General features: G+C 48.7%; 1 protein-coding gene across 1 annotated transcript; it reads right to left on the bottom strand.

Moving 5' to 3' along the window:
- Positions 1-329: 329 nt before the first annotated feature.
- On the bottom strand, positions 330-12,128 carry LOC104327336 (tubulin alpha-1C chain). The gene is made up of 5 exons (XM_075442853.1): positions 12,023-12,128; positions 6,170-6,392; positions 2,998-3,146; positions 948-1,628; positions 330-725 (listed from the first exon to the last, which is right to left on the bottom strand). Exons 1-5 carry the CDS (start codon positions 12,023-12,025, stop codon positions 432-434), a joined length of 1,350 nt encoding a protein of 449 aa, XP_075298968.1. The 5' UTR covers positions 12,026-12,128; the 3' UTR covers positions 330-431.
- Between the last annotated feature and the right edge of the window lie 459 nt (positions 12,129-12,587).

Below are 12,587 nucleotides of genomic sequence, written 5' to 3'. Positions count from 1 at the left end.
CATCTGTAAGTTACTGGCCCATGCCAAGTCTAAGTTTAGGAGAAAACGAACTCAAATAGCCTTTGGTTTTAAAGGTGTTGCATCTTTTCTCAAGGGTAATACAAGGTTAGTTCCTGTCTCCTCCCAGCAAACTCAAGCACATTCTAGCCTTGTATTCTGAGGGAAAATATGCACTATTAGCTCTTCAGATAGCATTGCTTTGGACAAGAACTCCTCTAATTATAGCATGGTTATTTCATTCCACTGTTTCTCAGAAAGAAATTCTACCTCCTGGACTACTGACTACTTGCATATAGTTAATGAACAGACGGTGTTAGGACACTACCAGATGCCTTGATTAAAGAAGTTTATTCCAATTATTTAACAGGATTTACACCGCTACTGAAGAGGCAGTAAAATGGCAAAAGATTTGCAATTCACTTTTGCTGTATTTAATATTCTTCACCTTCATCTTCTCCATCCATCGAGTCTGTGCCCACTTCTTCATAATCTTTCTCAAGTGCAGCCAAATCTTCCCGAGCCTCTGAGAACTCTCCCTCCTCCATCCCTTCTCCAACATACCAGTGAACAAAGGCACGTTTGGCATACATCAGATCAAACTTGTGGTCTAGACGAGCCCACGCCTCAGCAATGGCTGTAGTGTTACTCAGCATGCACACTGCCCGCTGGACTTTGGCTAGGTCACCACCAGGAACCACCGTTGGTGGCTGGTAATTGATGCCAACCTACGTAAAAAGCAGAAGAGACCATGAGTTTCTTTGTAGCATTTGATAGTGACTATAATCAAAGTAGTCAGACAGTAATTGAATAAAAACGCTCCAAGAACTTAAGTCTCCATTTCCCAAAATACAAATCAGGTACCTACAGAACATCTCAATCAGAAAATATATTTCACAAGCCCATGACAGCAAATAAGTCTGTTAAATCATGACATAACTGAGACTTGCCTTAAAACCAGTAGGGCACCAGTCCACAAACTGGATTGTGCGCTTGGTTTTGATAGCAGCAATAGCAGCGTTGACATCCTTGGGGACAACATCCCCACGATACAGCATACAACAGGCCATGTACTTGCCATGGCGAGGGTCACACTTCACCATCTGGTTGGATGGCTCAAAGCAAGCATTCGTTATCTCAGACACAGAGAGTTGCTCATGATAGGCTTTCTCTGCTGAAATAATCGGGGAGTAGGTTACCAATGGGAAGTGGATACGAGGATAAGGCACCAAGTTAGTTTGAAATTCAGTAAGATCCACGTTTAAGGCACCATCGAATCTGAGGGAAGCAGTAATGGAGGAGACTATCTGACCAATGAGGCGATTGAGATTGGTGTAGGTCGGGCGTTCAATGTCCAGATTCCTACGGCAAATGTCATAGATGGCCTCATTGTCAACCATGAAGGCACAGTCGGAATGCTCCAGAGTGGTGTGGGTAGTCAGGATGGAGTTGTACGGCTCAACAACAGCTGTCGAGACCTGTGGTGCAGGGTAGATGGCAAATTCCAATTTTGATTTTTTCCCATAGTCAACTGACAGGCGCTCCATCAGCAGGGAAGTAAAACCTGAGCCAGTGCCTCCCCCAAAGCTGTGGAAAATCAGGAAACCCTGCAAGCCAGTGCACTGATCAGACTGAAAGAGAAAATATAGGTGGGTTAGAGCAATTGTGTAGACATTAAATACCCCAAAACAAGCTCAAGACAACTCTGAATTCTGACACATGCCAACTGTTCAAGCTTCAGGAAAGTAACATTGAATTTGATTCATCCACCCACAATCAAGGAACTGCCCTACAAAAGCCATTGTACTCTTGGCTATTTTAAGCCCCCTGCATACTAAAGGGTGACCTCTCCCCTTCAAATTACTACCTCAAAACTTCCCCTACTTCCAATTCTCTAGTCAAGGCCACTAACAATGACCAAGAAAAGAAATAATAATTCAAAGAACTACAGACCATTCTATCTCTTACACTGATTTGACACACTCTACCTGCACAGAAATGGAGCAATCCTCTGTCCCAGAACTACTGCTATAATCCTCTGAGAGTTACAAACATGTAGCTTAGTTCAGGGAAGTGAGCTGCCTAAACATGTTACACTGCCATTCCAAGTTTAGTCTTCTCGGATGAAGAAATTAGACTGCCTTGTCCTCAGAAAAAAGTGCCCCATGATGCTTAGCTTGATTCCCAGGACTGACAGGGACTTCCAACAGCTTGTAAAAAGAAACTACAACCATATTTTTTAGGTCAAAGTACAGCCTGCTGCAAGCTTATCTTAGCTTCAGAGATGGCTACAGCCAAGTGTTGAGAATACCAGCAGTTTTGATCTGCAGAAGGTGTACTTTTCAGCAAGACTCATTTAGCATTTCATATTAAAGCACCAGAGGTATACCCTGTTTTTTTTTGTGCAATGAGAATTCCTTACCTTTGTGACACAGATTTGGTAAAACAGATGCTTAGCAGCCCTAAAGAGGGAAGTCTAACCTCCTCAGCTGACATCTTCATAAATTTGCCACATGATCAAAGTACTGGGGAGCCTGAAACATCCCAGCTTACTGATGTTTATTCCATTTCTACTGTTATTTCCATAACATTAATTCAGAAATTATAACAGCAGGAAATGCAAACAAAAGTCTAAACCACAGAAGCAAGCAAACACCCCTATTTAAAGTTCCTTGCAAGTGCCCCAGCCAGACCTGCTCCAGCAGGAGTTATGCAAATCAACATTCTTAGTCCTGGCTTTCTGAAGTCAAACATGAGTCCATGTAGTTTCAGGCACCTCATCAGCATTTTAGGCCACCTGAAAGTCATATCTGACAGGAATAATCCAACCCTTCTTAGCTGGCTAAGAATAAAACCAGATGCAGACTAAGTCCAGTGATTCTCCTACTATGGAATAAATTAAAGCACAATTTATAGGCCTATGTATTTGATAACCTGATTTCAAAATCCTGTAAAACAGACGACAGACCTTTAAAAGCCTCCAATGAAGAAAAGTCTTACCAGTTTCCTGATACGCTCCAGAACAAGATCAATTATTTCTTTCCCAACTGTGTAATGACCTCGAGCATAGTTATTTGCAGCATCTTCTTTACCAGATATCAGCTGTTCAGGATGGAAGAGTTGCTTGTATGTCCCATTCCTAACTTCATCTACGGAGACAAGATGAATATTATTTGTAAGTTAGTTCTCTATATATACACCAAGTTTTTCAAACTTCTGAGGGTGTCCAGAATAAGATACCTAAAAACTTACCGGTAAAAAAGCAGCTTTATTTCTACCTATTAGTAGGTGACAATACTTAGTACAGTCTAAATGTTGAACACCCAAGAAAAACAAAGTTACTGCTTAAGAAACTGTCCCATTTTACACATAAGTTTTAATTTTTGACCTGCAAGAGCAATTTAAAAGTGGACTGTAGCAGAATCATTCTTCCACAGTTTAAGACAACTTCAGGCCCACTCTGCAGCTCAGCACCTGCAATACTGCTTTTCCCCATTATTTTCCAAGCCCTCCAGGATATTGCCTTATTGCTTCTGCAGCTGCAGGCAGTCAGAGCCTACACTGCTCACTTGTCCCCCATCTTTCCCTTAATTGCACTTTCTGCCAAGGGTAGAGGGTAATGCTCAAAAGCAACTGGAGATGCTCTTGTAGAGATATTCAGTTATTCCAACACTGAGCTGTAAGCTCCAGCATGAATGGTTGTGTTACAAAGAAACCACGCAAATGAACACACAGCATCCCCCATCAGCTAGAGATCTGGAGAATGGTTTAGAGTTATCTCCAGTAGTTATCAGAAATATGCACTTACATCTAGCAGGCTAAAGCTCTGTCATACCACAAAGAGACAAACACACTCATAGCTTTGTCTCTGGTTTAGCTCAAGCCATTTTTGAGTTGTATGTTAATGCAGTACTGCATCCTTTAATTAAAATCAGGTGGAAAACAAAGAGCTTTATTAACTACAGATGAAGCTGCCTGTTTGTATATATTATTTGTAATCTGAAAAAGAGTGAGCAAGACAAAGATAAGTAGAATTCAAGATTTAAAAATATAGTTATTATATGAACCAATTTAGACTGACCACCTACCACTGCAGCTTGCAATCCAATACTCTAAAGTATTTCCAAGCTGCACCAAAATAAAAACAATTTGGAGAAGTCCACCATTCAAAACATGTGTTTCTAAGACTTCCTGCATTCCCACTCCAAGTTATAGAGGAGGAATATGGGTAAAAGGGAAAAATACAGAACCTAAAGAAAAAGGTGATGGTAGGGGCATCATGAGTCCAGATGGTCCTGGGGAAGTAACAAAACTTGAAGAGTTAAGAGGATCAGTCATTGGACTGAAAGTGTGCTGGAATAAAGCATTTCGAGTTTAGGGGACAGCTAAGCCAAGCTTTCCTCTGGACATGTCATCCTTCATGTTTTCAAGTCTATCTGGGATAGATTTTTACAGATGCTTGTGTTGAATTCCCAACCTGTTACTGCCCGACTTCTTGGTGGAAAGTTTGACGGTATTTTACCACATCCATGGACCTGGTGTACATGTACAGCAGTTCTACTGCTCTCATCAAGAGCAGCACTGACCTGGAAGCTCCAGAAATCCCTGGTGTACATGCGTGACAGCTACAGAGCTGCTGCACACACAAGAGATGTTTTATTCATAAACAGTGCAGGGGGACATGCTGCAGTAATGGGAAGAGTCATGCAAGCCCTGCCCAGGAAACTGGACCAATATTTTTCAAATAAGCAGGGCAGGAATAAAGAAAGCAGGCTAGCCCCCAGAAAGGCATACGATACAACATTTAACAAAATCCTAACTCTTTTAGTATTACCAAGTATTTCATAAGACAGCCTCCTGCACATCTTCCCACACTACACTTGCATTATTAACAAGTGCTGGAACACTACCTTTTCCCATTTGTCCCAAGACTCACCAGCTACTCACCCCCAGGGGCAAGGCAGGAGCTTTGCCACCTGCTCTCCCCTCACCTCATTTCTCAGCCTTTTCTGGTTGCTGGGAGCCACCACCTGGCCAGCAGCAGAGGAAGCAACAGCCATGGGGCTCAAGAAAATGGAAAGTCAGACCTGCAACCGCTCCGGGGGATATCAGTGTATGGCCATGGGTGCTTTGGCTCATTTCAAAATTATCAGTCCAGCACTCCCACCCTCAACCTGCCCAACAGCCTTCTGCTCTCCTGCTAAGTTCACTCTACTGTATTAGCCACAGAAAAATGTCTGGGGTGCTACAAGGAAAACAAGTTAAGAGACCCACAGTTTGGGTATACAGGAGCAGCCTAAGCCTAGTCACTCATCTCCCCTTCCCAACTCTATCTAGTGCAGAAAGCTAAACACAGCAACTGCACAAGCACACAGACCTCTTCTGAGAGCTCCAAATCATTAAGGCAAGAGACACAAAAGCAGCTCCAGCAGAATGACTTCAGAGACACACATTTGTGAGGACAAAACCAAGATTCATGACACAAGGAACAAGAGTCTTGTGAAACTGGGCAGCTCACACCAGGCTGGCAGTGTGGCCAATGCCACAGAAGGTGGGACTGGTCAGTGGCTGATGCATGGGATCACATCTGAACACTAAGAGCCAGTGCTGCCAGAGCTTGGGATACAACTGATTTTCAGGATAAGAGTGGATTGTTATTCAAAGATAAGGAAGTTGAAATGCATGTTTGAAGTCCCTGAGGTTAGGCTAGTGAATGAGACTCATTTCTTCAAGCACTACTAAAGCTACAGAGTACAAGATTGTTTTGGAAAAGCACAGGAATCATTCCAATGTACAAAAAGAAATCTACTTTATACTTATCACATCTTCTAAGAACACTGCTGTTGTCTGCTGTATACCTTATGCCACGTTTCAAGAGGTTATAACCAGTTCCTTGCATAACCAAAGCATGAGGCATGTTCAGCAGACACATTTAATTCCACAGGCTGGCAGAAGGTACTACTTAAATTATTTAGCGTTCCACAGTACACATTTGCCAAAGCCATGTATTTTCCATCACTTGAAAGACACAGGCAAGCTTTACATAGTAAAAATTTAAACCCCAAGATATTTTGCAGGACTAGAGAAACAGATCCCTTAGTCAAAAAATGCGTCCATTAAATCAAATCCTACACCATGTTCTACAGTCCCTCGCACAGGTCACTGTATTTACCTATTACTGCTGGTTCAAGGTCCACAAACACAGCACGAGGGACATGTTTTCCTGCACTGGTCTCACTGAAGAACGTGTTGAAGGAATCATCACCTCCACCGACGGTTTTATCACTTGGCATGGTCCCATTGGGCTGGATGCCATGCTCCAGGCAGTAGAGCTCCCAGCATGCGTTGCCGATCTGCACACCAGCTTGACCAACATGGACTGAGATGCACTCACGCTGTGTGGAGAAAAAATTCGATCACTCAGCAGAAACAGCAGCTTCCTTGTTTAGAAAACATTCAGCACACACAGCTTGAACTCCCATACTGCAAAGCTATTAAAACATTGGCCTTATTGTCTTGGTGTCAGGGCCATTTGGCACAAAATAGAACAGAATACAAAAGCCTCTTTCAGTCATCATCCACCTCCACCTAGAAAGAGCCTTCTTCTAGGCACTGTCATTTTTACAGACACATTCCTCCTTGTTGTTCCTGTCCTCAACCAGACAGGAAGAGTTTGATCAACTCTTCCAAACCCTTCAGCCAACTCCTCTCTTCACAACAAACAGTGAATATTTAGAAAAAACAGAGGACTACACCTGTCACTGGCCTAGGCACCCAAAAAAACTTCAGCCCCAGGAGCCACAGAAGCACAGCCACCAGAGGGAGCAAACTCTTCTGCAAGAAGGGGCTATTTTGTTTAATATACATAAAATTAAAAAAAATTCTCCCAATCACTTTAGGGAACTTTGCCATTATATAAGTCTTTGCTTAAAACCCTTAGCATCGCTTCACAAACACAGAACACCAGGCCTCACATCACATTGCTGTACTCAAAGTACTGAACTCCTTAACACTAGGCAAAACTCTACCTCATTTAAGCTACACAGAAAATAGTTCATGCCAGCAAAAGGATCTATCCGTACCAATTTATGGATTCCCACGTTGCCTTTGCTGTCCAGAGGATAAACCCAGCTTCCTTAATATTTCAGCATAGGGATGTGAATATTAAAAGACAAACCACAATGGAACCATCTCCAAACTCCTGGTTCATCTGTGGCATTTTATATTTAACTTCTAATTTTAAGTGACAGAGTTAAACACATTTCTAGAAAAGTCTGCATACAGGACAGTTTTGAGTAACTGTCACATTTAACTATGTTCAGATCCTATGACTGGACGATCCAATTAATTTGTCCCCTGAAATTCCAGGATAAGTAGGACCTGGAACTGCCTAGTCCACATCAAGAATCAATGCAGGAAAGCAGGAGCACAGTCTTTTCAATTTTCTTGGGAACACCAAGAAATTAAAATCTCTATTTGCCAAAACCCTATCACCTGTTCTCAACCGCAGCACTGAACAGCTGACACTGCTGTTTTTCAGCTTCCCATCCATCCAAGCTGTGCATTCAGATATACAGCTCTGAGAAGAGCAATCCACATCCTCTTTGCAAGCAGCTTTACTCAGAGCTGCTGCCACACTACTCCTCTCCAAGGCCATTACTCTAGCACTCTCCAGGTTGAAGCGCTGGGCTTGCCAAGGCAGTGCAATGGTAGAGTGCGGTGAATGATTTCAGACCCCAACCTTGTGCTCGATCAGAATCATTTTATTGCTCAAGTGAATACCTTCTATTTAATGCAATAGTTACTAGAGCCAATCAGCTTCGGATTCGCGGCTTTGCGAATGCCAGTTCACGGTTGCTGTTTTCCAGGATCTTTTGCAGCTGGATGTGTGCAAACAGCTTATCTCCTGAGAACGGAGAAGGGAGGCACAGGAGGCGCTGATCCTTCAGGGTCACGAGACAGTGCTGTTCTGTCTCAAGTCATACAGTTTCCCCCCTCAGAGGACAGCGAACCTACACATTGTAAAAAGGGCAGCAGGAAAAGCAGCTCCAGCATGCAAAGCATTTGACACTGTCCCACAAGACATCCTTCTCTCTAAATTGGAGACACAGATTTGACAGATGGACCACTCGGTGGATGTGGATTTGGCTGGATGGTCACACTCAAAGAGTTGCAGTCAACAGCTCAACGTCCACGTGGAGACAAGTGACATTGCTCAGGGGTCAGTACTGGGACTGGTGCTGTTTAACACCTTTGTCAGTGACATGGACAGTGGGATTGAGTGCACCTCCAGCAAGTCTGCTGATGACACCAAGCTCTGTGGTGCGGTCGGCACACTGGAGGGAAGGGATGCCATCCAGTAGGACCTGGACAGGCCTGAGAGGTGGGCCTGGGTGAACCACATGAGGTTCTGCACCTGGGTCGGGGCAATCCCAAGCACAAATCCAGGCTGGGCAGAGAATGGACTAAGAGCAGCCCTGAGGAGAAGGACTGGAGGGAGGGAGTGCATGAAAAACTGGACAAGACCCAGCAGTGTGAAAGCCAGCTGTGCCCTGGGCTGCATCCCCAGCAGCGAGGGCACAGGGCGAGGGAGGGCATTCTGCCCCTCTGCCCTGCTCTGCTGAGACCCCCTGGGAGCCCTGCGTCCAGCTCTGGAGCCCTCAGCACAGGACAGAGCTGGAGCTGTGGGAGCGGGGCCAGAGGAGGCCCCAGCAATGATCCGAGGGCTGGAACCCCTCTGCTGGGAGAGCTGGGGCTGGGGAAGGGAAGGCTGTGGGGAGACCTTAGAGCAGCTGCCAGTGCCTGGAGGGGCTGCGAGAGAGCTGGAGAGGGACAGGACAAGGGATGATGGCTTTAAACTTAAGAGGGGAGATTTAGATTAGATATAAGGAAGAAATTCTTCACTCTGAGGGTGGTGAGGCCCTGGCCCAGGTTACCCAGCACAGCCATGGCTGCCTGCTCCCTGATAGTGCCCAAGGCCAGGCTGGACGGGGCTGGGAGCACCCTGGGCTGGTGGAAGGGGTCCCTGCCCGTGGCAGGGGGGTTGGACCAAGATGATCCATAGATCCCTTCCAACCCAAACACTTCTATGATGCCGTACAAGGGTACACTGTCACAGAGAAGCCAGGCCAGGGCAATGAATTAGGTCACATCATCCTTTCAAGAAAGCAGGAGGACAGCCTGCAACTCTTCTATAGTGAGGGGAGAAAGAGTAGAAATATACCACCACTTTAGTCCGGATCCTCACCTGTACTGAGGTCCTATCACTAACAAGCTTTGTTAGTGAAGCTCCTAAGCAGCTGGAGAAGGTCACTAAAAGGAATGTGTAGGGCCTAGCATGCCCAGGCACAGCAAATGCATAGAAGCCCTAAGACTATACACAAGCTTTTCAGCATCAAATGAACTAGCACCACTACTTCAAACCACACAAAGCAACAACAAATATTCCCTTTGGAACATGAATGATGAAGTCTTTGAAAGTACAGCTTGGGCAACACAGCCACAGACCAGGTCCTACAGGTGCTCTGTTACAAGCACAGCATGTTTACTTTGACAAAGCACAAAGTTCAGCACTTGGAGCAGAGTAACTCCCTGCTCCCGCACAAAGAAGCAGTTAACTGAGAAGCAGTCCCACTGAGAAGATTCTGGGGGTTACCACAGAAACCATCCTGAATGTTCAAGCGGGGCATTCTCATCCTCAACAAGGCAAACAATGTGCCAGGCTACAAAAGGAGACACACGGCCAGTGCACAAGTCTTCTCTGCTCTGCAGGAGGGTTCTGGGCAGATGCTGGGAGATTTGGGTTGGGTGTGAGGAAAAGCTTCCCCAGCAGCCCTGGAAGAGGTCACCAGAGAGGCAGGAAGGGATCGATACCCATCCTTGGAGGGCTGCAAAACTTGGCACGACAAAGTCAGTCACAAAAGCCTGGCACTACTGTTAGCCCTGCTTTAAGAGGTCTCTTTCAACTGCTTTCCTGCAACTCTACCATGTACTTCAGTAGTATGCAGCTCTTCCATGAAACACAAATCTTTGTTAGACGCTAAGACTCCGCCTAGTTTGCTCTGCCTAGCCTTTTCACAGCAGCAGAAGGCTTACAGTACCAGGAATACTAAAGAACAGAACAAAATCTGAGCCCTGAAAGCGTAAACTCCAAGTTATATACAAGGCAAAAGACAACAGTCATTCATTACAATTCCAGGCCTTTACGTATCACTGACAGAAGTTTCATAGTTAATAAGGTTTAAATATGTACTACACAGCACTTAAGTGCTGTATTCAAGCCAGAAGTTAGGACACAAAATCCTTAAGTAATTAAGCTCTCCCCCACTTACATAGACTATTTCCAAGCATAGAACCAGCTTCAGAAAAAACTCCCGGAGCATTTCCCCAGCCCAGCCTCTGTTACCTGACTCCTTTTGCTGTATGATGCACTCCAGCTCAGGAGCACTGGCTTGTCTCCTGCAGCCGCCCCTGCAGCAGCTGTGGACTGCTACTGGGTGGCCTTGCTGCAGTCTTTGCCAGCCTGAAGCAGCCCAGCTCTTTCCAGCTGTGCTGGTGGATCACACTCCCTTGTACTCTCCAGCACCATATTTCAGGTACAGCCTCACCTGTGTGAAGCTGATGGAAAGCCAGGTTTCACAAGAATGGCTGCACCAGCTTGGATCGAGCTCAACAACACACCGTAATGAGGAGCATGGTCTCCCTAGGATGAAGCTCAAGGGAAACTGCATCCTTTGCAGAGGCGAGGGACTGCATTCACACTCTTGATTTGGCTTTACTTTAAAAAAATGTGACCATAAACAGCCCCCCAGGGAAGGGCAAGAACAAGAGAAGACATCAACACATCCCTCCAGGATTCTTCTAACTTCTAACCATTTCCAGTTCAACAAATATCACAAAAACAGGACAAGGGGCAATGGGCACAAAGTGAAGCAGAGGAAGCTCCAGCTGAAAAGAAGGAAGAACTTCTTCCCTCTGAGGGTGACGGAGCCCTGGCCCAGGCTGCCCAGGGAGGCTGTGGAGTCTCCTTCTCTGGAGATATTCCAGCCCCGCCTGGCCGCGGTGCTGTGCAGCCTGCTGTGGGTGACCCTGCTTGGGCAGGGGGTTGGGCTGGGTGACCCACAGAGGTCCCTGCCAACCCCTGCCATGCTGGGATGCTGTGAGATGTTCCCTGTGCATTCACAGCCCCACAGAAGCAGACCGCCACATTTTTTAAATCCACGCAACCTTCCGACACCCACGATCTCTTTCCACAGAGATCTGCAGGGCAGACCCCCACCGGGTGAAGGGCCCCACGCCTGCCCGAGCCCCCAGCTGACAGCTCCCACTTGTCGCTCAGCGCAGCCGATCTCTCAGCCCTGTCACCCCGCTCAGCTCTCCCTCCACGGCCGGCAGCTTCCAAGGTCACTCCCCGGCAGCTCCGCAGCCCAGCCGGCCTCCCGCAGCCCTTCACGCGGCCTCCCCGTGCCCCGGCCTCCCTCACGCCACGGCCGCACCCGGCTGCGGCGGGGCCAGGACCGGGAGAGGCGCAGCCAGCGCCGGCCTCACCGCCTCTCCGCGTCCCGCACGCCCCAAGGAGGAGCTTTTCCCCCCCATTTTATGTTCAACAGCTCCCCAGGAGAGCACCCGGGCACCGCGCCCCCCCTCACGGCTGGACGCCCCGCCGCCAAGGCCGGGCCGCGGCTCCGCAGGCCCCGGGCCGGCGTCACCCCCGAGTGGGCCGGGGGCTGATGGTGCCGCCGCCCCCGGGGAGAGCCGCCATGTTCTCGGAGGAACCGCCACCATTTTGGGACGAGGCACCGCGAAGGCCGGCCGGGGCGGGCAGCTCGGGGCCCGCCGGCGACCACGCTCCGGCGCGGGGCCCGTCCCTCCTCCTCCTCCCCCGCCGCGAGCTCAGGGGCTGGGGCGGACCCGCAGCTGCCGGCGCGCGCGGGTGGGGCCGCCCCGCCCCCCCCCCTCTGCCTCAGCGTGCGGAGCGGTGCCGGGAGCCCCCCCGCCCCCAGCCGGAGCCCCCCGCCCCGCTCACCATGGCTCGGGCGGGCAGCGCGGGGAGCGGCAGACGCGCAACGGGTCTGGGCAGCACCTCGAAAGCGGGCGCCCTTCCCGGGCCCACCTTATATAGGGAGGGAGGCGGTGCAGCTGGCTCCCCGCGACTTCGTCATTGGCTATGACTCGCCCGGAGGCGTAACCCCCTCGCGGCGCTATTGGGTGCCCGAGCGTCGAGACCGCCCGCTCTCCTAATCGGGCGGGGCGGCGGCCTCGTGGATCGCGCCCGGCTGGGGCGCCATTGGATCGCGGATATGAATTTCACTTCTCGCGCTAGCTATTGGTTGATTCATAACCAGGGGCGGGGAGGGGGCGGGGCTTAGTCTTCCCGCCAACGGAGCCCAGAGCCTGCCTCCTCAGAGCCGGGCGGCTGTCGGCTCGGCTGTGGGCTCTGTGGGCCTGGGGCGGGCTCCGCTGTCCCCGGGCGGGGGTCGCTGTGCCCGGGCTGGCGCGGAGAAGGAGGGCGGAGAGCAGCTTTGGCCATCCGGGGGCTGCGGGCAGGCCCGGCAGTCACCTCTCGGCCAGCAGGCCCAGGCCTGAGGTGG

Source organism: Opisthocomus hoazin, chromosome 25 (genome assembly GCF_030867145.1).
Source record: "Opisthocomus hoazin isolate bOpiHoa1 chromosome 25, bOpiHoa1.hap1, whole genome shotgun sequence".
Lineage (NCBI taxonomy): Eukaryota > Metazoa > Chordata > Aves > Opisthocomiformes > Opisthocomidae > Opisthocomus > Opisthocomus hoazin.
The sequence above is the reverse complement of the archived record's forward strand: the minus strand, read 5'-3'. Positions and strand labels throughout refer to the sequence as shown.